This window comes from Corylus avellana, chromosome ca4 (assembly GCF_901000735.1).
Source record: "Corylus avellana chromosome ca4, CavTom2PMs-1.0".
Classification (NCBI taxonomy): domain Eukaryota; kingdom Viridiplantae; phylum Streptophyta; class Magnoliopsida; order Fagales; family Betulaceae; genus Corylus; species Corylus avellana.
In genome coordinates, this window is record NC_081544.1 from 36,125,616 (window position 1) to 36,148,064 (window position 22,449).

The 22,449-nt window shown below is 34.6% G+C and overlaps 4 protein-coding genes across 4 annotated transcripts; 1 reads left to right on the plus strand and 3 right to left on the minus strand.

The window, feature by feature from the left end:
- Positions 1-1,241: 1,241 nt before the first annotated feature.
- LOC132179391 (auxin-responsive protein SAUR72-like) lies at positions 1,242-2,344 on the minus strand. Its single transcript, XM_059592115.1, has one exon. The coding sequence runs from the start codon at positions 1,966-1,968 to the stop codon at positions 1,483-1,485; it is 486 nt and encodes a 161-aa protein (XP_059448098.1). The 5' UTR covers positions 1,969-2,344; the 3' UTR covers positions 1,242-1,482.
- A 5,743-nt stretch (positions 2,345-8,087) lies between these two features.
- On the plus strand, positions 8,088-12,907 carry LOC132178492 (protein MICRORCHIDIA 4-like). The gene is made up of 19 exons (XM_059590920.1): positions 8,088-8,460; positions 9,109-9,183; positions 9,287-9,321; positions 9,426-9,504; positions 9,704-9,796; positions 9,927-10,011; positions 10,214-10,289; positions 10,408-10,536; positions 10,634-10,732; positions 10,830-10,931; positions 11,049-11,198; positions 11,297-11,392; positions 11,484-11,535; positions 11,617-11,728; positions 11,803-12,088; positions 12,196-12,293; positions 12,390-12,480; positions 12,620-12,742; positions 12,842-12,907. The coding sequence occupies exons 1-19, from the start codon at positions 8,088-8,090 to the stop codon at positions 12,905-12,907; spliced, it is 2,220 nt and encodes a 739-aa protein (XP_059446903.1).
- Positions 12,908-14,415: 1,508 nt separating this feature from the next.
- Positions 14,416-15,927, minus strand: LOC132178579 (uncharacterized; the record flags this gene model as incomplete). Its single annotated transcript, XM_059591023.1, is given in 2 exon segments — positions 14,416-15,338; positions 15,442-15,927. Coding segments are annotated over 2 exon segments (975 nt in total). The 3' UTR covers positions 14,416-14,526.
- A 1,895-nt stretch (positions 15,928-17,822) lies between these two features.
- On the minus strand, positions 17,823-18,521 carry LOC132179274 (glutaredoxin-C1-like). The gene has a single exon (XM_059591974.1). The coding sequence runs from the start codon at positions 18,415-18,417 to the stop codon at positions 18,031-18,033; it is 387 nt and encodes a 128-aa protein (XP_059447957.1). The 5' UTR covers positions 18,418-18,521; the 3' UTR covers positions 17,823-18,030.
- Positions 18,522-22,449: the final 3,928 nt, after the last annotated feature.

Genomic DNA, 22,449 nt, shown 5'->3' on the forward strand with positions numbered 1-22,449 from the left:
CCTTAGAGAGAGAGAGAGAGAGAGTAGCTGAAACTAAGACTTCTAAATCTTTAACTAATTAAAGCCTTTGTTTTAGCCTTATTCGATTTGGATAAGGATCCATTGTAGATCATTAAGCTTTACTTTTGCATGCGATGTATTTTCATCAAGTGTTTTTTTGTTTTAATAAGCAGTAACTTTTTTAAGTTGTTTGATGCAAGAAACGGCCTAATTAAATTCACATAATTTGAAAAATTGCAAGGGATCTTGAGTTTTCTTGAATTTTATTAATTGAGCGCAGCATTTAACGGGATTGTTTATGCAATTACAAATAATCAAGTAATTAAAACATACACCAAATCGCAAATGTAATTAAGCTCCTTACCTACCAGTCACTCTCCATCCATCATACGATTCATACCCCACCCAAGATGATCATAATTATGTCGTCGTCTGCGAGCCATATGATGTCTAAATTAATTTGTGATACATTCTTATTCTTAAGCCTATATATGCCATGCCTGCCCTACCACAGTCACGGACGGAACCCAAGGGGGGCCAGGAGGGGCCCTTCTGGCCTCTAAAAAAAATTGTTAAGCATATATAAAGTATATTTTTAAAACTTTATTATGATGATCCCTTAAAAAAAATATGCAATACAATCCAATTTTTCTAAAATTAAAATTTTAGTCCAGAAATAGATCAGAAATGTTATAAGCTGTATCAATGTGTGTGTATATATATAACGTAAAATAGTCATACTCATCCGTTAGCCATCAGGCCAGCCGTCCATCTAATAAGTCAAAAGGCGAAAATCAGACTAATTGGAGTTATTGACACTGCCAAGATCCAACATGTATAGTATAATCAATATCCGTTGGCCACCAGACCCCACTACTCATCAAGTCAAAGGCTAAAATGAAACTAATTAATTAAAAGTTTTTTTTTTTTTTAGTAGTACATAATTGAGAATTATTCAAGTGAATATAGTTTTTTTTTTTTTCTTTAAATTAACCATTTAAAATGCACATGATTTTCACATAAAATTTAACATGCTAGCTAGCTGCAGTAAAAGTGTAAGTGAAAATTACATGTATGCATTTTCGTTTGAGTTGGTGTGGGTGTTTATAGATGTTATTGGTTTTGTTTTTATTCATGAAAATGGAAAAGTTTTTTGAAGTTACAAGTAGTTTAGAATGTTGGATTTGAATGGGTGATCGATGAAGATTTGTGAAGAAACTAGGGAGAGATCACAAATACTCTGATACAAAAATATATAGCTTGGATTTCTTTCCTGCATATGGATTACAACAGTACATGATTACAGAAAGTAATTAGAACACCCATGAATCCCACATAATTAACCATGTTACAAGAGAAAGAAAAAAACCCCACAAAATTATTACCTTCTTAAAACACTTAATTATATCATACGAGTCTAAGAAGAAGAACAAAAAGAAAAGAAAAGATGAGAATCAAAAGGCAGGCAGGCTAGGCACACATTTAAAAGTAGTGAATATTTGTGGCGACCATTCTAGAGGGGCTAAGAAGGTGATAAGAGCCATAACGCTTCAAGCCGCAGCCGTGATGAATATCACGGCAATCCAGCTCCATCTCCAACAATACCTTGTAAAAGATATCAACGTTGCATGGAAGAGCAAGCGGGCCTTGGTTATCATAACCATACTCCGACTCCGCCTCTTCAAGCAGCATCTGGAATAGAGGATGGTTTGCATATTCTGTTTTTATCACAAACTTTTGCTTTTGAGGCCCCACATACACCGAAAAGCAACCTTCCGGAGCCACCCGTCGTTTTCTAGCACGCTTTTCCTCTTCCACCAGCGACGGCCACGACTTGCTCTTCAGAGTTAGGCCACGTACGGGCCCCGAACCCGAACTCCTCTTTGGGCCTCGCCCGATGGATTTGCATCGCTCCCATGTCTTGATGATCAGCCCCCTCTTCCCTTTTTCCTTAGTGATCGCATCCATTTTCGTCGGTACAAAAATTAATTAACCAGAAAATAGCTAATTCTATAATATCTATATAGGATATATATGAGCTTAAAAATCACTCACACAACATACTGCGAGAGCTGGGTACGTAAAAGGAATGCTTTGAAAGTGTTGGGTGATTTGGTTAACCTCTGTCGTAAACCAAATGAAACCTCACCTTGATCCTTGGCCTCATTGTGTTACTCATGATACCTTAATCTAATGAAACTGGAAAAAGGAAAGACGAAATCATGCGCACAAGAAGAGGATTCAGAGGAAGGTAGCCATTTGGGTAACTCTAGAATGAAGAAGAGGATAAGAGGGGAATTGAAGGAGAAGAGTCTTATTAGTGCTGGGATATGGCCTCACTTGCGTCTTTAGTTGACGATGATCACCACTAGCTTTCGTCTGCTATATATAAAGCTCAAATGGGATATAAAATATTCTTAAAGGCAACCCACTTGTCAACGTTTGAAGGACAGAGGGGGCCTACGAGCCTATCTTTGTCTATGCTACACTATTCCAATTATCTTTTTTTACCCTTACAGTGACATGAAGAGGCCAGCTCCTCGAATGGAGATGGAAGTGGACAAAAACTTTTCTTACCACCATATCTATCTATATATCTTTCTTTTTTTGAGGGACATGTTTATGGGATTACTTTTATCATTGATCATGAAATGATTAAGAAACAAAAAGATTTGTTAATTTAATTATATAGTTCATTATTTGGCCTAATTAAAAGTGTATTTTTAAACAAAATTATGAAAAATTACAAATAGAGCCCTAGTTAGTATATGACTTGTTAATTATATATTCTCTTAGCGGATTATTAGGATGTCTGGTTAGATTACTGTATAAATTGACAGCGTCAGAGGATGGATGGGTGAAAGACTTACTATTTATATACAGTTTTTAGCCGCCCACGGGATGTATCTTTTTCCTTTAATATTTGTCGTTTTCAATGTGTTTATATATAGAGGTATACGAGTAGAAATTGAAGTAGGCTTAGTTAGTGCATGCAGTGGTCCTGGAAATTACTTAATGAGACTTTTCAAATCCGGAGATGAATCCTTGCTTTCTTTTTTCCCGTGGCTAATTACTGAATGGTGGGATAAAAGTCAATCCACCATCCATGTATTTGTTTTTTCAATTTTTGGCTGCTCGCCAACCAAAATTTTAAAATAATCCAATTAATTATTACTATTTCCATTATGTACCTACAATTAATGGAAATAAATAAATTTTGAGCTGACAATTCTATAATTACTTATACGAAAAGTTACTACCGTGCACTATTAGCCACATGGTAAAGCTCTTTGGAGACATGATTGCCTTTTGTCTATATTCCGTGCTACGTACTGTTAACATCCACTTGTATCTCCTTCTACAGTTAAGGCGATATAGAATTTGTTGATTGATTTGACTTTAATGAAGAGACAATTTTTTTTCCGTTGAATTAGTTTTAACTATTTGGGTGCCATGCAAAGATTATCAGCTGGTTGTCTATTGTAACGGATAGGCTCGGCTCGTGAGAGATTGTTTGAACTTCAGTAATTAGAGCTGCATGTGTGAATAAATAGGAATGAAATTATTTTAATATTTGTCTGAACAATCAGTAGAATCATGTGAGAAGTACTTGTTTGAATTCTATTTGTTCGTGTAGTTGTCCAAACGGATATATAGGGACGAACGGTTCAAATATTTGTCTAAGCAAGTGAAATCCATACAATCTTTTACATGAGATTGCCCATTGAGATGCAATAGAGAGCTTCATTTCAATAATTTAGTCCAAATTTAACTTCAATTCCATAGAATTGAAGACTTCCCCTTAATATATAGCATTATATTAGAAGATTAATATATATTGATAAAAATATTAATTGATTTCATCACCGACACAAGAAAGAATCTTTAAAAAAAAAAAATGAGAGAGGAGGTGACGATGTCAAGCTAGGTCTCAATTATTACTCTTCTTGTTCTTAATAAAATGCCACTAAGATTATTGCTGACATAATTTATACTTGTCACATTTTGAAGAATGTTTCAGATTAATACTCCGTATAAGATTTAAATACTTTCATAATTATGATAACTTAATTAAAACGTTAACAGATCATAATTAGGGTAATTCCATTTAAATTATAAGTTTGGCTAGCTATACAATTAAAACCATATTCTAAAAGTTACATAATATTCTTTGCATTGATCCATAATATTAAATAATTTTTTATCCTACAACTATGATCAGTCTATCACATATGATTTGTTAAAAAAAATTAAAAATTAATTAATATTGGAATATTATTTAAGATAATAATGAATGTATAACTGCCGTGCTGATACGGATTATATATACCAAAATTTCCTGGCCTCTTCAAATTAAATGAGATCACTGCCGACTATTCGAGTGTTTATAAATCTTTATAAAAGTATTGCCTATTTTGTCTTTTAATGAAGCCGTTGACATATTAACCATAAAGAAACTAATGAAGTGGTTCGTGAATTGAATAATAAAAACTGATAATTATATAAATTATTTTGCTGGACTCCTTCCAAAACTTATATCTTATACATTTCCTTTCCATTCATTATCATACAGCAATATCTTCTAGGGCATGCTCGATTAAATCCTAATTTAAGTAAGACCTAAAAAACTTCTCTGCAATCAAGATATTGTTTTCTGTTTCTTTTTTTCTTTTCTTTTTTTTTTGGATGAATTGAAAAAAACAAAAGATGAATCCGATGACGGATATTAAATCGATGTATTTCTTTCGCATACAATTTTAACAGGATATGTAATATTTCTCAAATGTATTTTAAAAAGAGAAATATTAGGCTTACAAACACATTAAAAAAAAAAAAAAAAAAAACTTTTACAAACTGATGTGACACAACATGATTAAGTTTCTCAAAATTTAAATTTATCTCATATTCAATCATGTTGTAGTACACCAATTTGTAAATTTTTTTTTCATAAAATGTATTTGTAAGCCTAATATTCTTCTTTTTAAAATCAACAATATTCCAAAGAAGTAGATATCTTTAAAGCCCTTCGATTCTTTGACCTGATTTACCTCCACCGGCTCCACCGCAAGCAATCGCCAGCTTCATTAACACTTTGTTTGACTTTCATGTCCGTCAATATACCTACGTACCCTCTTCTTCCCGGCTGGTTGTACAATGAGGAAATTGACCCTTTCTACTTTCTAGAGTAGGTCGACAATAGCTGGCTCATCCCAAAAGAAGGAAAAAGAAAATGAAAAAAACTTTATAAAATTTCTCAGAACTTTAACATAAAAAAAAAATAAAAATCAAGTTATGCTCATTTAAGATTTCGTTGAATGATAGGCAAGAATAGCATTTATTAAATTTAGGAAAATGTCCCAGAAGTTTCATTTTTTGTACTGTGATCAAAAGTTTCAATCTGTGTCAAATAGGTTGATCCTTCCCTTAGAGTTCCGTTAAATTTGTGTGTTAGGGAGTCATTTGACAAAAAGTGATAACTTAGGGACTTCTAAGAAACTTAGACATTTTTCCCTTAAATTTATACAGGATGGAGTTCAACAACGATAGTGGACATTGGACAATATGGGATGGAGTCCAATATTTCCACTTCCAAGAACAAGAGAAGCAACCCTAAATTTAATGGACATGATCAAATAAGCCAAATATTTAAGATTAAAATTATTACAAGTTACATACCAAGTTTATTATGAATGATTATAAAAATGAAATTGTGCCTACTTTTGCTTGATATTTTCTCTTAATTCTTGTTTTAATTATTATGTTATAATTCCCTCGAAACTTTTGCTGATTGAGCAATGTTATTTTGTATTCTCCCATTATTCTTTCATCCCTATATTTTGAAAATCAATTATTGAATTTGTATGACTCACATAAGTAAAGGTGTACGTGCGTCCTGCAAATTTAATAATTAATTTTCGATAAGCACTTTGAATTTTATTTTTCTGTTAAGTTAGCTATTATACTTTATTAATTATTGGAGAAACTTCACTTACGTACATGGATGTTTTGGTGCTATCAGTTTTCATATTTTAAAAATTTGTAATGTCAGTCTTATGGTTAGGACTAATTAGGGTTAAATTAAATGGTAAATAGGTGAAATATCCCTTCTATATACCCTTATAAAATACAAAATTACCCTAGCTAATTACATAATTAATAATTAAAAAAAATGTGGGAGTGTGAGAGTGAGAGTGAGAATACTCTTAAGAATATCCAAAAATTGAAAGAACAAATTAAAAGTTGCCTTTAAATAGGCTAAAACTCATAATCCTGCTATTACTATGAAATCCTATTGGAATTAAACAATTAAAGACCGATTTCCTAATACTTACAAATAAAAGTTCATAACCGTTAAATGAATAAGAACTCCTAAAAATAAAAATAAAGACTTTAAAGACTCTTAAAAATATAATATGATCAAAATAGCCGATTAAGCTACTATTTGGGAATAATCAGGACTACAATTAAAATAGAGAAGAAAACACCTTTTAAAAGAGAAAAAATGGATCACGTCTAATTCTCTTCTCACATTCACAATCTAAAATTTGTCATTATATTTAAATTTGATTCTACATTAATCCAGAATAAGTCATTACTCACTCACTCACTTTACCATGGTCCATATGAATCATCTAATCAAATTGATTTTCTCTTCCATATATGTCTTCCATCATTATTGTTACCTACTCCAAACTCTACAATTCCAACTGATCAGTAATTCGATCTAGAAGTCATATTTGTATCTCCCTTATGTCACTCTAATAATGAGGTGGCTTTTAAAATCACAATTTGATCAAAATTCAATAATAATCAATCACAAGGCCAATGGTAATTTTATAAGTTATATCATTATTGGAGTGACACAAGAATGACTTATAACATTACTCAAACTCTATACATTTTACTTCCATCTCCACTTTCTTCATTATCTCCACATTTATCATAAACTGATTCTTGCTTTGCCACAAATTGATATGTCAAATGGCAGTCTACTTGTAAGATATATACTCAATTAGTTAAAACATATTGATTAAATAATTAAATTTAATTGTAATTGATATGATAATGCTTTGTGAACTGTCATATCAGTTTATAAGTCAAAGTGACAGTTATCATCTCAATAACTAAATAATTAAATTGTGCAAGTACTGTGTGATTGGTTTATTTTGGATTATCAAATCAAGCTGATATAATTTATAAATTTTAAACCATAAATAAGAGATAATAAAAGAAAAGAGAATTAGGATTGAACCTCCTCTCTTTTCTTATGTCTTTATTTTCCTGCGCGTGCTTAAATGTTATAAAATTGAGTAATTTTATAAGTTTTTATTATATCTCTCAAAAATTGAATTAACTTTTAAAATTACAATTTAATAATAATGAATTATAAGCTCAATTATGATTTCTCTTTTGAATAATTTTATAAATTCTTATTATGTCTCTCAAAAAAAATAAAATTACTTTTAAAACTACAATTTAATAATAATTAATTATAAGCTCAATGTGATTTCTCTTTTAATTATAAGCTCAATTGTGATTTCTCTTTTAAGAGCCATCATTGTGAAGAGGATACATGATGAATACAATTGCTTACTCCCAAACAAAGCGCCGCACGTTAATGTCAAAAATAAAAAAAAAATTCTAAACCGACCTGTAATGGGATTATGAGAGCTTGCTTTCCACGTGGTGCTATCCTATTGGCTACGGCCCTTTATATATAGAGAAATGATATAATGCAATAAAATGATCATTTTTGGCCCATAAAGTGTTAGGTGGCAAGAGATTATAGGCCTCATCTATAATTGTTGTGGTCCCACCCACTGATAAGCCTATAACCTCTTAACACTTAGGACTTTTATGGGCCAAAAATGATTATTTTATTGCATTATAGCATATCTCTTATATATATATATATATATATATATATGTGTGTGTATAATCGTGGCACTGTTTCCTCTTTAACAATCTTTACAAATAAGAAGTAAGAAGAAAGAACCCTAAAAGAAAGAAAGCAAAGAAAACTTTCGCTCTTTCTTGCGCTCTAAACAAAACCCTAACCCTTAAGCCAAACCCTCGCTTTCTCAACCATGAAGTATGAAGGAAAGAAAGTTGTCACGGAAGGTAATAACCTTTCGGAACCGAAGGATCGAACCGCACAAGTTTTTACAAATAATAGCAGTAGTAGTAGAACCAATAGTTCGAGTGGTTCTTCGGATATCGACGACTCCAACGATTCAAAAGTCGAGTTTGCCAGGAATTTTATCTCTTCTGTCCGGCCGGTGAAGGGCGAAGAGGCTTTGCCTGTGACAGAGGCTTGGCCATTGTCGGTGAGGGTTCCAGTGGAGGCTGCGTTGGTTAATTATAAGAAACCAAAAGGTCTGGTTGTTCACAATTGCAAGCAGTTTTGGAAAGCAGGTGATTACGAGATCACCAACAGAGGCGATGTTGCTTCCACTTCTGGTAATTAATAGAGCATGAGTTGTTTTTCTTTAATAATTATTCCTTCTTCTTTTTTCTTTCTTCCTTTGTTTCTTTTCGTTTTTACAGTTTGCATGTCTGCGTTTAATGCTTTCTTTTCTTTTTTTTTACGATCGAGAATCATGTGTGTAAGTACTAACAGAAAAGAAAAAAAAAAAAAAGAAGATACTTGGAAGTGTTTGATTGTTTTTGTTTAAGCATTCTTTGTAGTGAATTGCCTTACCGCTATATATTGAATGAATATGAGCAGGTGGTGGAATTAATATATATGCATTTTTGGGGCATTAGGTCTTATAATTAACAACAAATCAAATATTATTTTTCAATTTGAATTTGTGTTTCTTTCGTTTCTTTATCAAATAATTAGTTTTTGGCATTTTACATTATCAATGTTCATAAATTCTAATGTATAGTGGATATATATGGAGTTACAAATTGTTATTTTTCTAATTATTAATTATGGTTATGAGTTTCTTGTAATTTATGTTTAGTTCACATGTTCATTGACATGATATAACAAAAACGATCGAAATCAAATGTTTGTATAACAACTTCAAAGCAAGAAAATCAAACATCTAGTATGTTTAATTCTAAACATATTTCAATTTTTGTTCGTTTGTTATTTTGCAGCAGGCATAGAACATGTTAGGGTCCATCCTAAATTTCTACATTCAAATGCGACCAGCCATAAATGGGCTCTGGGAGGTAGATAACCAATATGTTTTTTTCTTTTTTCTTTTTCTCCAAAATAGTTGGGTTATGTATAAAAGAATATATTATATATTGACTGTGGGTCTTAATTGCACAGCTTTTGCGGAGCTTCTAGATAACTCTTTGGATGAGGTACTTACACTCGCTTCTTTACTCCAAAAGTTAAGAATCATTACATGCATATTAATTTTCATCTTTTCTTCTTTTTTTTTTCTGGTCTTTTAATTGGCATGCAGGTCTGTAATGGAGCTACATATGTTTATGTCGATGTTCTTGAAAACAGGAAAGATGGCACTAAAATGTTGCAAGTTGAAGGTAGGTAGCTTGATTGTTTTGCCTTCTATTCAATTATTGTTTTTTGAAAATTTATTTATTTATTGTCCTGTCTTATTATTATCATTTTCGGATATTGAAGAATTTTTTAAAAGATTAATTTAGCTCCTCATATGCTTTTATTTATTTTTAATCTATTTATTTCATTAAATATCTATTGCTTTCTACTTTTGTGCTACAGATGATGGTGGTGGAATGACTCCTGATAAGATGCGGCAGTGCATGTCTCTTGGCTATTCTGTAAAAAGCAACATGGCCAACACCATTGGTCAATGTGAGCTCCTAAATCACTTAAAAAAGATCACACATCAATTTAATGGATAAATAATTGGATGTGCAGAAGACTTGATCATATGCGTTAATCTTTTCCTTTTTTTTTTTTTTTCCCCCCAATTTACTCCCAGATGGAAATGGGTTCAAGACAAGTACAATGAGGCTAGGAGCAGATGTTCTCGTGTTTTCACGTTGCCAAGGGAATGATGGACAAGGGTAGGATCTCTTTTTTTTTTTTTGTTTACAATTAATTTTTGTTTATGGCTTGCTTGTTTTGATCTTTCTATTATGGTGATCATATATATGGCAACTAGAGATCAATTTCTATCTATTTATTTACTTTCTATGGGTTTGCTCAATTTGTTTGCATGTCATCTTCAAGAATCAAGACTAATTTAATTGTATTTATTTGTTTAAGGCTCACACAAAGCATCGGAATGCTATCCTACACATTTTTGAGGGGTACTGGAAAGGAAGATGTTGTGGTTCCCATGGTAAGACCCACTTGTAATGATTCTAGTTTGCATGTATTTATATACTTGAATTTTCATCCAAGTGTTGGACCGTTCTTTATTACCAATTTTTTTTTTTTTTTTTTTTTGGAATGACAAGATTGACTTTGAGAAAAAAGGACAAGAGTGGAAGAAGATGACACGATCTTCTCTGCATGACTGGAATAGAAATTTAGCAACCATATTGCAGTGGTCACCTTATGCAAATGAAGAAGAGCTTTTTAAGCAGGTAAGTCTTCTTTTCATTTTTTCAATTTCAAAAATCTATCAAATTTTTAATGACATTTCTCATTTTATCACTACTTATGATTCTTTGTTCGATGTAGTTCAATTCCCTGAACGATCATGGAACACGAATAATTATATACAACCTTTGGGAAGATGACGAAGGAAATCTGGAACTTGATTTTGACACAGATAAACATGTAAGTTTTAATCACTCTTACTTTTATTTTCTGATTTTACTTGATGGCTCAAGCAGTTTCTGATAAGGCTAAATATTTATAATGTTCAATGTAAAAGGACATTCAACTTAGAGGAGTCAACCGAGATGAAAAGAGCATACAAATGGCACAACAATATCCCAACTCTAGACACTTCTTAACTTATCAACACTCACTAAGGGTATGTGTAAATTTCTTCTTTTTTTTTTTTTTTTTTTTTTTTACTTGAGTTTAATTTAAATTCAATACATGACTGCAATATATGGTTAGTGACATTTCTGTATTTCATCTTTGTCAGAGTTACGCATCGATTCTCTATCTGAAACTTCCAGCTAACTTCAGAATTATGTTGCGTGGGAAAGATGTTCAACATCACAACATAGTGAATGACATGATGTTAACAAAGGAGATAGCATACAAACCCCTGCATCTTCAAAAAGATCCAAATGTAATGTTATTTTTAAGATTGATCTACTTGATTTAGCTTACTTGCCTGCCTTTCACTTCACCATAACCTGCTTTTGTCTTGATGCATGCTTTAAGCAGATGGCTGCCCTCGGGACAATTGGGTTTGTAAAGGATGCGAAATCCCATATTGATATTCAGGGGTTCAGTATATATCATAAGAACCGATTAATTAAGGTTTGTTTTTCTCTTCTTCTCCATTTTTGTTATGTTAACTTTACATTCTCTTTGATTGTCTTGTTTGACATGCAAATTTATTCTTTGTCAGCCATTCTGGAGGCTATGGAATCCTGCCGGCAGTGATGGTCGTGGAGTTATTGGTATGTTTCTCAATCTAGTATTGTTTTTGGCATTTGTTGACGAGTTTTAATGTCATTAATTACTTACTCTTTATGCAACAGGTGTATTGGAAGCTAATTTTGTTGAACCAGCTCATGACAAACAGGGCTTTGAGCGTACAACAGTGCTTTCGAGACTCGAGCAGCGATTAATTAAAATCCAAAGGAACTACTGGTTTGTCTCTTGAGCTCTTTGTATTCAGAAAATCAGAGGCAATTATAAACGACTTAATTACTTTTTTTTCTTAGGAGCGCAAACTGCCAGGAAATTGGTTATGCTGCAAGGCGACGTCAGGCTGATTCTCCAGACAAAGAATCTTTAGTATCTTGCAAAGAGAAATCCACTACTGCTTCTCCAGCCCAGGAAGAGAAATGTAATGGAAGTGCTTCTCCAAGTCGGGGTTCTAAATCAAAGTCCACTGTGAAATCTAATAAAAGACCACGACCTGTAGACTCTGCAAGTGAAGATGAAAGTTTTCATGAAGCATCACCTTCCTCTCGTGAATCTAAGCAAGACCCCACATCAAATTCAAAGGTAGAATTGATTGTTGATTAACAATTCTTTATCTCTCTTTAAATAGTCACTTTTTACAATTCTTTATCTATATTTAAATGGTTCTGTTTATGTTCCCCAACACGCAGGTAGCTCCCACAATCGCAGAAAGAAAAGTGTCCCGGCCTGATGACCATTCAAATAGTCTAACCAAACCAAAAGAAGACAAGGGAAAATCAAGTAAAAGGTTATATATTTGTTCTTGTTACCTTCCTTGAGCTCATGTTGTTTGATTGTGTCATTTGCGGTTCCATTTTTTTAACCAATGAAATCTACTTTACAGATTGAAGGAACTAGGCAGTCTACATCAGATGAATGAAGTGCTAAATGATTTACAGCATGAAAGAGAGAGGCGTAAATCACTTGAACTTCAAGTAAGTGGATAGTCATTTGCCCATTTCATCCTTTTATATATTTGTTCTTGTTATACAGTATTTCAGTTTGGTTATGCCCGTAATTTCTCATAGTGGATTATTCTACTTGGTCTTTTTGGTTTCTCTTCATTACCATCAGGTTCAAGAGAAACAAAGTAAAATAGATGAGCTGGACCAAGAGCAAATAACTCTGATTGATATGATCGCAGAAGAAAGGGGGCGGAGAGATGCTCTGGAGAAGAGTTTGAGGAATAAGTTAAAGGTCAGCAGATTTTTCTTAGACTGTAAAATCTTAATTTAGCACACTGAAAAATCTTTCTTTTGCTAATGAAGTATTAATTTTTTATTTTGTGTGCCATAGGAAGCATCTGCGACAATTTCTGAGCTGCTTGAGGAGGTGAAGCAGCTAGAAGGCAAGAAGGGTTGAAACTGCCACCAGCATTAACTGTTGTAATTAACTCTATTTTATAGAAAAGGGGTGTGTGCTCATCCTTAAATGTGTCATATAAAGGAGCACAAACCCTCATTAGGAACTTCAATATTGCTAGGAGAAGAAACCTACTTTGGCGGGGTAACAATTGACCAAATCCGGCCACATTGTTCTAGCCCATTGGTACAAAATGAGTGCGCTTATTATAACTTTTACTATAAATCATTTATAGATTTTGAGGTGACAGTTAAATGAAAAATTTGACTTGTTAACCATATACTGTTAATTATTTCACTAATTATATATAGGCTACTATGTACATGAATTAAAGAAAAGTTATAATATGCCAAGCATTTTCCAAAGCTAAAATTTGATCATCAAGACTGTTCATGAAACACACAACTACTTCAAATTAATCATTATGGGTTGGAAAAAGCTATTAATTACAGAATAAAATCCACTTCATTTCAAATTAAATGGATATCAAGATTTAAAGCTTGTACATCAATGTAAAGTTAATATTAACACTTTTTAAAAATAAAAAAATAAATTGTTAGATATATCACATATCAAATCTTATCATAAAATTAATACTATCTATTTCAATTTCATTTGAAATGGAACTTGTACTTCGGTTACGTGGTAAAGAGACGAGCATCCTTGGGCGTCGGCCCGTTTGAAGTTCTTTTAGTATATTTACCTGATGGGCCAGTTTTGGGCCTCAGATCCTCTGAAACTGCTTCCTATAGGCTATAGATGAATACATCCCAAATGATCACTGTCTACAGGTCAGATACAGCAAAATTCAGCAATCTAATCTGTCATACTGTTTAGGGTTTTTTTTTTTTTTCCTTCCGAATTAAGGTGCAGATTCATTATCTGAGTTGGGCATAATCAATTAGGGTCTTTAAATTAAGCACAAAAATTAGTTAGATGTTTTGGGTTCATTGTTAATATAGTTTGAACGGAATAGTTACATGATTTCTCAGTACAATATTGAGTATTGATGGATTGCTGTTTGTTTTATCGATTGGTGTCGATGGATTTGAGCTCTTACGGATTAAATTCCTCTGCCACCTTCTCATACATGCTCAAGAATAAGATTTTGTTTGCTGCTGAGGAGAGACAGAGAAGAGATTTTTCTCAGACTCTGTAAGGTGAGATAATGCTGTAGAAAAGCGTATGGTTGCATCCTAATTGTGTTCTTTAGCATGACAGCAATTGAGACTGTCTTGTGTTTACATTTTGTCTCCTGAAAAAAGGTGGTTTCGTTTGTAGCTCAGCCACTAAAATTTATTTTCTAAGCATTGGACTCTTATCCAATAAATTTACTGCTGTTGAGATTGTGAAGGCTTTTCATAGTTAGATAATTTCTTCTTGTTTAGTGTGGGGGACTTGCAAGCGAAAATGAAAAAAGTGTGTCTACTGGTTGCTAACTGCTAAGTGTGTTCATAAACACAATGTAGTAATGTGAAGAAATTCATCTGCCTATTGTAACAATCTAATTAGGCAAAATATATTGTATTTTCTATCTGCATTGTCTTCCAGCATTGACATACAATATTAATGATCAAACATAGTATTTGATATAATTGAAGAAAAGAAGTAAACTATCACTATGGATTTTGGTTTTGAGGGCTATTAGGAGGGGATGGGGGGATATATGGTATCCAAGTTCTTGGGTCTCTAAGATTAAATGTTGGTGGAGGAGGAGGAGGAGGAGATAATGGAGGGATATTGGGTATCCAAGTTCTTGGATCTCTTAGATTAAATGCAGGTGGAGGGGGTGGGGAAAGAAGAGATGGAGTAGGAGGAAAAGGAGGGAGTTGTGGGAATGGAAAGGGCAAAGATGGTGGGTTTGGAAATGGTAGTGGAGGGAAGGGAAAAGATGGAAAAGGTGGTAGTGGAGGGAAGGGTAGTGATGGGAAAGGAGGCAATGGAGGGAAGGGTAGTGATGGGAAAGGTGGCAGTGGAGGGAGGGGTGGCAAGGGAGGGAAGGGTAATTTAGGTAAGGGGGGCCAAGGGAATACATATGGTGGGAAGTAAGGAAGAAAGCACTTCGAGGAGTTCAAAGAGCTTAGCAACTCCTCCTGATTTCTACATAAGGTGCTATTCTTCTTAGATGGCTTGTAACTCAATGCATTCAAATTGTATATACATAGATTATCTTGCTTAGACTTGACTGTGATCACATTTGATGTGAACTTTGAAGCAGGGACATTGCAGGCTGAGGTTGAGCTCCCTATTAATCTTGCCTGGCACAGTGATGTCACTGCTAAACCTTGTACGCAGTCAACCCCATCAACAGTCGGTATTTCTAGCTTATATACTCCATGCTTATCCGTGGTTCTGTTGACTGAAAACAAGATTTGTTCCGTGGTTTTTGGTGAGTGTGCATTGAATTTGCATTGGATTTGAACATCTGCACCTGATTAGTAAAACAAAAGCACACTGTTGGAAACTGAAAAGTTGAGATTTCATTTGCAAATGAAACTATAATCGAGTAGTTTTCTGTCTCAAGTGATGATTACCTGGCAAGAAGTAGCTGTGTCTAGATAAAGTGTTGCTGGAGCAGATATCACAAAAAACAACACCCACTACGTTGATGTGGGAGACTGGATTTGTTGGTTGAGCTATGAGAGAAAGTGGATGAGTGAAGAGAAATGCAAGAACAAGGAGAATTACAGAATCCATGGGAAGGGAAATTTGGAGAAGTGGGAAGAAGCTTCTACAAAAGCATCAATCGTTATAGGCGGTACTCCATGAAAGGCATCGGCGGCATTATTATATAACTGAAGAAGTGTGTTCTGTACGCATATAATGAGCCCGTGAGTAGTTGGTAATTGGACCAACTGTAATCAGAGAGTTAAAATGCTTTATCTGTTCACTACAAACAAAGACATGTGAAGAGCCTTTTTTGGCGGATTGCACAATGGTGGGGAGAATGTGAGAGATTATTGCTCTGTAGCAGATTGACAACTTGTAAGTGGGGTTCAATTTGGAGGTTCTGTGATTTCCCACGTAGGAGAAACAGTAAGTCCAAGGATTGAAGGACCATGTTGCAGTGGAAGATTGGAATTTTCTCTTTAAAAAAAAAGAAAAAAATTATTTCTGCACTGAGGCCTGCTTGCTCTCTGACAAATTTTTGTTCCTTCCACTTGCTGTTCATGGAAACAAGAAGAAATCGGCACCCAATTTACTTGGCTAGTTCAGATAAGCGTCCGGCTTGCACCACAGGCCACATGCAGCACCTGGGTAAGTTTTCATTCATTGTACGCCATAAATGGACTGCAGCAAAACGTTCAGTAGACGACAGTACTGTGCAATGATCATGTTTCCTGAGCGTATAATTCATCTTGTAGTTTGTGGGTTGTCTTTCCTTGCCAAAAGAAAAATTATTATTGGAGTGGGACTCACAGGATATGCACAGATTTTTAACTGTTGGGCACCATGGTGAGCTACGTATTATTATATTAGAGTAATGTTCATCTGCATACAGCTAAATTGGGTTAAGAGATTCACCAAAACTAGTATATAAGAATAAGAGCACATTGTCATCATTGTGCAGATCATGAGGGATATGTACTTGCAGTACAACCAAATTCGCCATAATGAAACCAGTAACACTACATTTGGCAGAATTTAGTCTTGATTTGGGTTTTTTTCTTCTTTTTTTTTAAACCATCATGTAGTAGGGTGATATGCTATGAAAGCAACGGATTGAAATTTGAGTAGATTTAGACAGCTAGTAGAGGATAGAAGAAGCTTTTTGAGTATGTTCCAAAATTGGCAGATCAACCATGTCAAACTAGAATTCAACTCTATAGCACATGAGTTAGACAAAGCAGCAACTTATAAACTGGTCATGAATCAAGTTTAGATAAAAAGAGATTTTAAATTGTATCTGTGACATTGCTTTATTAGAGTGACGAGCTCTTTCTTCTTGATTATAAATTAATTATGCAACTTTTTTTTCTTCCAAAAACAAAAAAACACAAAAGTGTATAAGAGCACATGGGACTTGGCACACCCTTTTTTTTCGCCTTTCTTTTTCGTACTGGCACACCCATATTGCACATGTCGCACCTTAAGGGCTTCCTAGCCTTGGATTTTATTTATTTATTTTTTATCCTGTTATATATTCGTTGTCAAAATGCACGTTTGGGTGGGAGGGAGGGAATGGTTCATTGAGTGCGACTCTCTTGGGCCTCAGACTGGGAAAAAGGCAGCCGAAAAGAATCCTATAAGCCTCAGTCCAAACAGTAATCCTTTGGGCTATAACAGTCCAAAATGTTTTCAGTTTTTCCTTCAAATGGTAGCCCATGGAAAGTGGGCCAAGGCCCTTATCCCCATTGAAAATAAAAATATGTTTATCCGGGTTGGTTGAATTGAACCCACCCTGGTCGGAGTCGAAGCAACTCAAAACATGCAAAGAGCAAGTGGGACCCACCAACCCTGTCACGTGACATTCCCGTATTGCATGTACTTTATACAGGTAATAAACAGGATCCCCGACCAGATAAAGCAAAGCTGGCCCAGCTGCTAAATCGAAACAAACGGGTCCCAACATGCAAAGGTGAGTTCATGACTCAGAGTCTCTGTTCATACGAAATCAAACATGGCAAACAGCTATTCGTGCTGATGGCCAAGACCACCGTCCTTGTCATCATAGCTTGGTCCATGTGGCGTACAAAGATAAACATCGCAATGAATGAAACTACTTGAACAGCCACGCGTACGGACACCACTAGATTTTGCCGGAAATCAAAGACCACTCACACTCTCTTATCGTTTTTTTCCCATTATATGGGTGCGTGGTGTTGATTACGATAAATTAACGATCAAGAACCGGTTTAAGAGAAGCTTAAATGTTGATTTTCACCTTCCATTCTGTATACAAAGGAGAGAGATCGAGATTCAAATACATTGCTCCATTTAACATTCATTACGTACACAAGTTAGAAACCTCAAAAGTAGCTCAGCTTTTATATCAAAGATTAGAGAAGGCCAGGAAAATTAAAATCAAACACACTAAAATGAAACGCAGTGCTCCTTCCCCTCCCTTCATTCCTTCGCGTATAAAATTAACACGCTAATTTGTTGTGCGACGGCGACGCTGATCAGAGCCACAGGGCTCCAGCCTCCTTGAGAAGCGGGACAAGGGTCCCGTTAATGTGGGACGCCATGACTCGGTCCATGGCACCAATTAGCTTCCCCCCGATGAAAACCACCGGCACAGTGCCGGGAGAGTTCCCAAGCAGCCTCATCAACGCCCTCTCAATCTCTTTGCCTCTGGGATCCTGGTCCAGCTCGAACACCGTTGGATTCACGCCCATCCCACAGAAGAGCCTCTTCACCGCGTGGCACATGCAGCAGCTACTGACGCTGAATATCACCACCGCGCTCTCCGACGCCACCCTCAACACCCGCTCTAATGGGTCGGACGCCATGCTCCTCACCGCAGGCATATAGTAACCCCACGAGTACTCAGCAGCCTGATAATGCATTCTCTTAATTAACTTAATTAATTAATTGAAAATTAAAAACCAAAGAAAGCTAGTAGTGAATTTGGAAAATTAGAGTTTGTGAGCAAGTCGAAGAATGAGATTATGAGAGTGTGATATGGCGAGGTTTTATAGGAAAGGTGTTGGGTAGGGCAGTGGAGTAAATATGTAGAGTTTGTCTGTTGCTGTCGCAGCGCGTGCGTGGAGGATCTTGTGGTTTTTGCTTCAAAAGGATTGTTGTCTGTACTGACTAGCTAGTGAGAGGCGTAGATGATGACAAAAAATGTTACTCTAAACAGTAAAAAGCTTAAAGTGTGGGGAAGCAAAGGTGTCAGCCATAGAAGGCGGCTACGGAGGGTATTTGTCTACGTTGGAGATTACTGTATCAGGGTCTACAATCTACATATATGCTTTTGAGACATCGGGCACAGCCTTGCCTTTTTTTTTTTTTCTACAGAGTTGAAGTTTTAATATATATGTGGCTGCCAGTCCGCCTTTGCCCCATCGGATTGCCTTCTGACGTGACCATTACGCGCATGTTTCGCCTTTTTGCATTTGGATTCTCAACGCCAACGGGGAAGGCATGCATTTGAATGATGCTCATCATCATCATCATCATCATCAATGCTTTCTTCTTCCTTGGGTTTCTCACTTTGACCTTCCTCCCATCCTACGAAAAAAAAAAAACAAAAAAGCAACAAAGCGTGATATTTTTACAACCATTGCTGGAATAGGTTCTCTCTTGTCCAAAATCAATCGGAAAATATTTAATTTATTGCTAGAATTTTTAAGAAGCTACAAATAAGAGAATTGTTCATTAACTAAAAATAATAATATAATATCATTTTAGATTTAAATAAAAATAATAAAATATTAAAGGGTGGTTAGCCACCCATTGGGGTGGTCGAACCACCCCAATTTGGAGCTGGGGTGGCTTCGGCCACCCCAAGGGCCAAATTTAAAAAATAAAAAATAAAAAAATAGTTTGACCCTTGGGGTGGTCGGACCACCCCCATTGGGCCTGGGAGTGGCTTCGGCCACCCCAGACCGGCCGTCCATAGCCCTTGGGGGTGGTCCGACCACCTCCAAGGGCCAAATGGTTTTATTTTTTTATTTTTTTATTTTTTTTTTAAGATTTGGCCCTTGGGGTTGGTTGGTCTTGGGTGGCCGAAGCCAACCCAACCCCAAACTGGGAAGGTCCGGCCATCCCTTAATATTTTATTATTTTATTTGCATTTAAATATCAAAAAATATTTTATTATTACTTTCTGTTAATGGACATGTGTCTTATTTGTCGCTTTATGATTTCTAAAAAGAAATCTTAGCTATGAACTAAAATAGACTGGAGATGATCCTATTCCAGCATTGCTAGGGTTTCAATGTCTCAACCTTATTGTATATATATTTTCAAAATTTATTATAAATTGACATAATAAATATGAATGAGCCAATTCGAAAAGATGTATCCATTAATTAAATTAGAAGAATGGCTATATGTTTTTCTATTCATTGGAGACATGCTCGACTGCAAATCGATCAGTTTTGTTGCCTTAAAAAATATATGAATAAATTTGAAGGTTGGGTATAATGAATATTTCCCGAATATGTTTCCTCTGGTTGGACACGATTCAATTTTGGTTGCGACCCAATTAATTAATGTGGACCAAGGCCTTTATATAATTTCCACCACATGACAAAACATACACTTTGGCGTGACGCAGTTGCAATATATGCAGGGGCAGGGGGGGCATGATTCTGTGTGCCCAGGCCCAGAAGCATCAATAAATCAAGGTAAAAAGAAGTAAATACGTATGGGATTTATGCTCCTGCTGACTTGTCCACCTAAAGCAGTGACAAAGTGGCAGTTGTCAACAGTACTGAGAAAAAGGCAACGCGTGCCCTGCACCACTGCCTGGGTCGGGCGGCGGATACGGATACGCGCCGAACTCCGGCGAAATATGAGGATCTGATTGTATTTGAACCGGCAGGATCGGATAGGTCGGACCTCAAACTACCTTTCTAGCTGTTAAAAGTGCCCGTCCTCTCCTGTTTAACCGTCTTTGGGCTTTCTTTTTCTCACGGTGTTTATCCTTCAATATATATTAGCTGCTCACCTAGTGATACACGTCATCTGGTTCTGCTTTTAAGGCTTTTTTCTTCCTTTCTTTCTTTCTTTTGAGTTTTATTTAACCCATTCCAAGTAGTCGAGATCTCGTTATTCGATGGTGCTATTCAGCTATGAGTATTTAATTAGTTCAATGGAGAAACTGTTTGTTTTTCGTACAAACACTTTGACCTCACTTCAAAAATGTTTTACTTTATTTACCAAATAATTTTTTTGGTTTTATATATGGGTTGAATTTTAAGTACATGGTACCAAATCAAGACTCAACAAAACAAATAGAGAATTTAGAGTTATTATTACGGTACGTAAATCTTGTTAGTGTTACAACACACAGCTGATCACTCATCTTTACTTCATAAATATAAGGAATATCTTCACTTACAACTCCTTAATTATTATACATTTTGATAATACCTCTCTAAATTTTAAAAAATTTTAATTTTTAATTTGTTAAATTTTAATTTGATGTAATTGAACCACTCCGTCAATTTTTTTTTTTGTCATCAAATCCTAATGGAAACTATTAAAAAGACTAAATTACCTTTTAATTTTTTTTTTTCAAATTAACGGTAAATTTATAATTGTATAAAAGTTGCAGGGGTATAAAATTTTTTTTCATTACTTTTAATATTCAAAAACTGACGGAAAGGGCATAATGCATTAAATTAAAAAATTGAGAATAAAATTGAAAGATTTTAAAATTTAGGGATAAATGCAAAATTGGTCCCTGTGGTTAGCTTAATTTACAAATCACTCACTATGGTTTAAAAAATAATTTATATGTCCCTAGGGTAGGCCAAAATAACATTTTACCCCCTGAACTCATTTTTCATTAAATGACTTAACGGAAACCGTTACATTTCCATGTCACACCCAATAAAAATAAGACACGTCTTATTTTTATTGGGTGTGATGTGACAATGTAACAGTTTTCGTTAAGTCATTTAAAGGAAAATGAGTTTAGGGAGTAAAAAGTTATTTTGGCCTACCCTGGGGACCTATAAATTATTTTTTTAAATCACAAGGAGTGATTTGTAAATTAGGCAAACCACATGGATCAATTTTGCATTTATCCCTAAAATTTAAAGAGATACTTTTCAAATCGTACGATAAATCAAAAAAATCTTTGTAAAATTTTCCTTAAATAAAAAGGTCAATCTGCTCGAAGTATTATATTTCTCTTCATTGGTACGATGAGTATTTAGATGTCCACCAAACAATTTGGGAGACAAGCCATAGCATTAGCCCCTCAAGCCCCCATGACCCCGCTCAACTTTCCATACAATAAGAGTTTTACATGGACCTTTTAAGCCCAAACTAAAGCTTTACCTCCCAAAAAAAAAACAAACTGAGCCCATAGCCCCCTAAAAAAAACTTATATGAACTTTTGAAGCCCAAATGCAAGTAAGTCTCCCTAATTTTATTTTATTTTTCTAAATGACAGAAATTTCTTTTGAACCTGAAAGAAATATCTTCTAACTCATGTAAAATAGTGCTAAGTGTCTATAAATATTTAAAATGTATATTAAATTATTAACTTTATTAATAGTAGTTTACTAACTTAGACTAAATTTAATGTGTCTTTTAAATATTTATAAATACTTGTCTCTATTTTAAATGGGTTGAAGAATATTTCCTCCAAATTAGTTTAGAGGAAATTTCTACCCTTTTCTAAATATGGCGGTCCAACCCTCCAAAAGAAACAAAATTATATAGAAAGGATTTCTCACGACATTATTTTTGAAATAAAACATTGTATCAATTTTTTTGAGTTCAAACTCAAAAGCTTCTCGGTAAGTCACCAAAAATTCTAACAATTTTTTTTTTTTAAATCATTGATGTTATTTAAAGCTTAATTTCCTTGACAGTACTTTGGCTCTTTTATTTCTTTTCAATTTTCTTTTATCGTG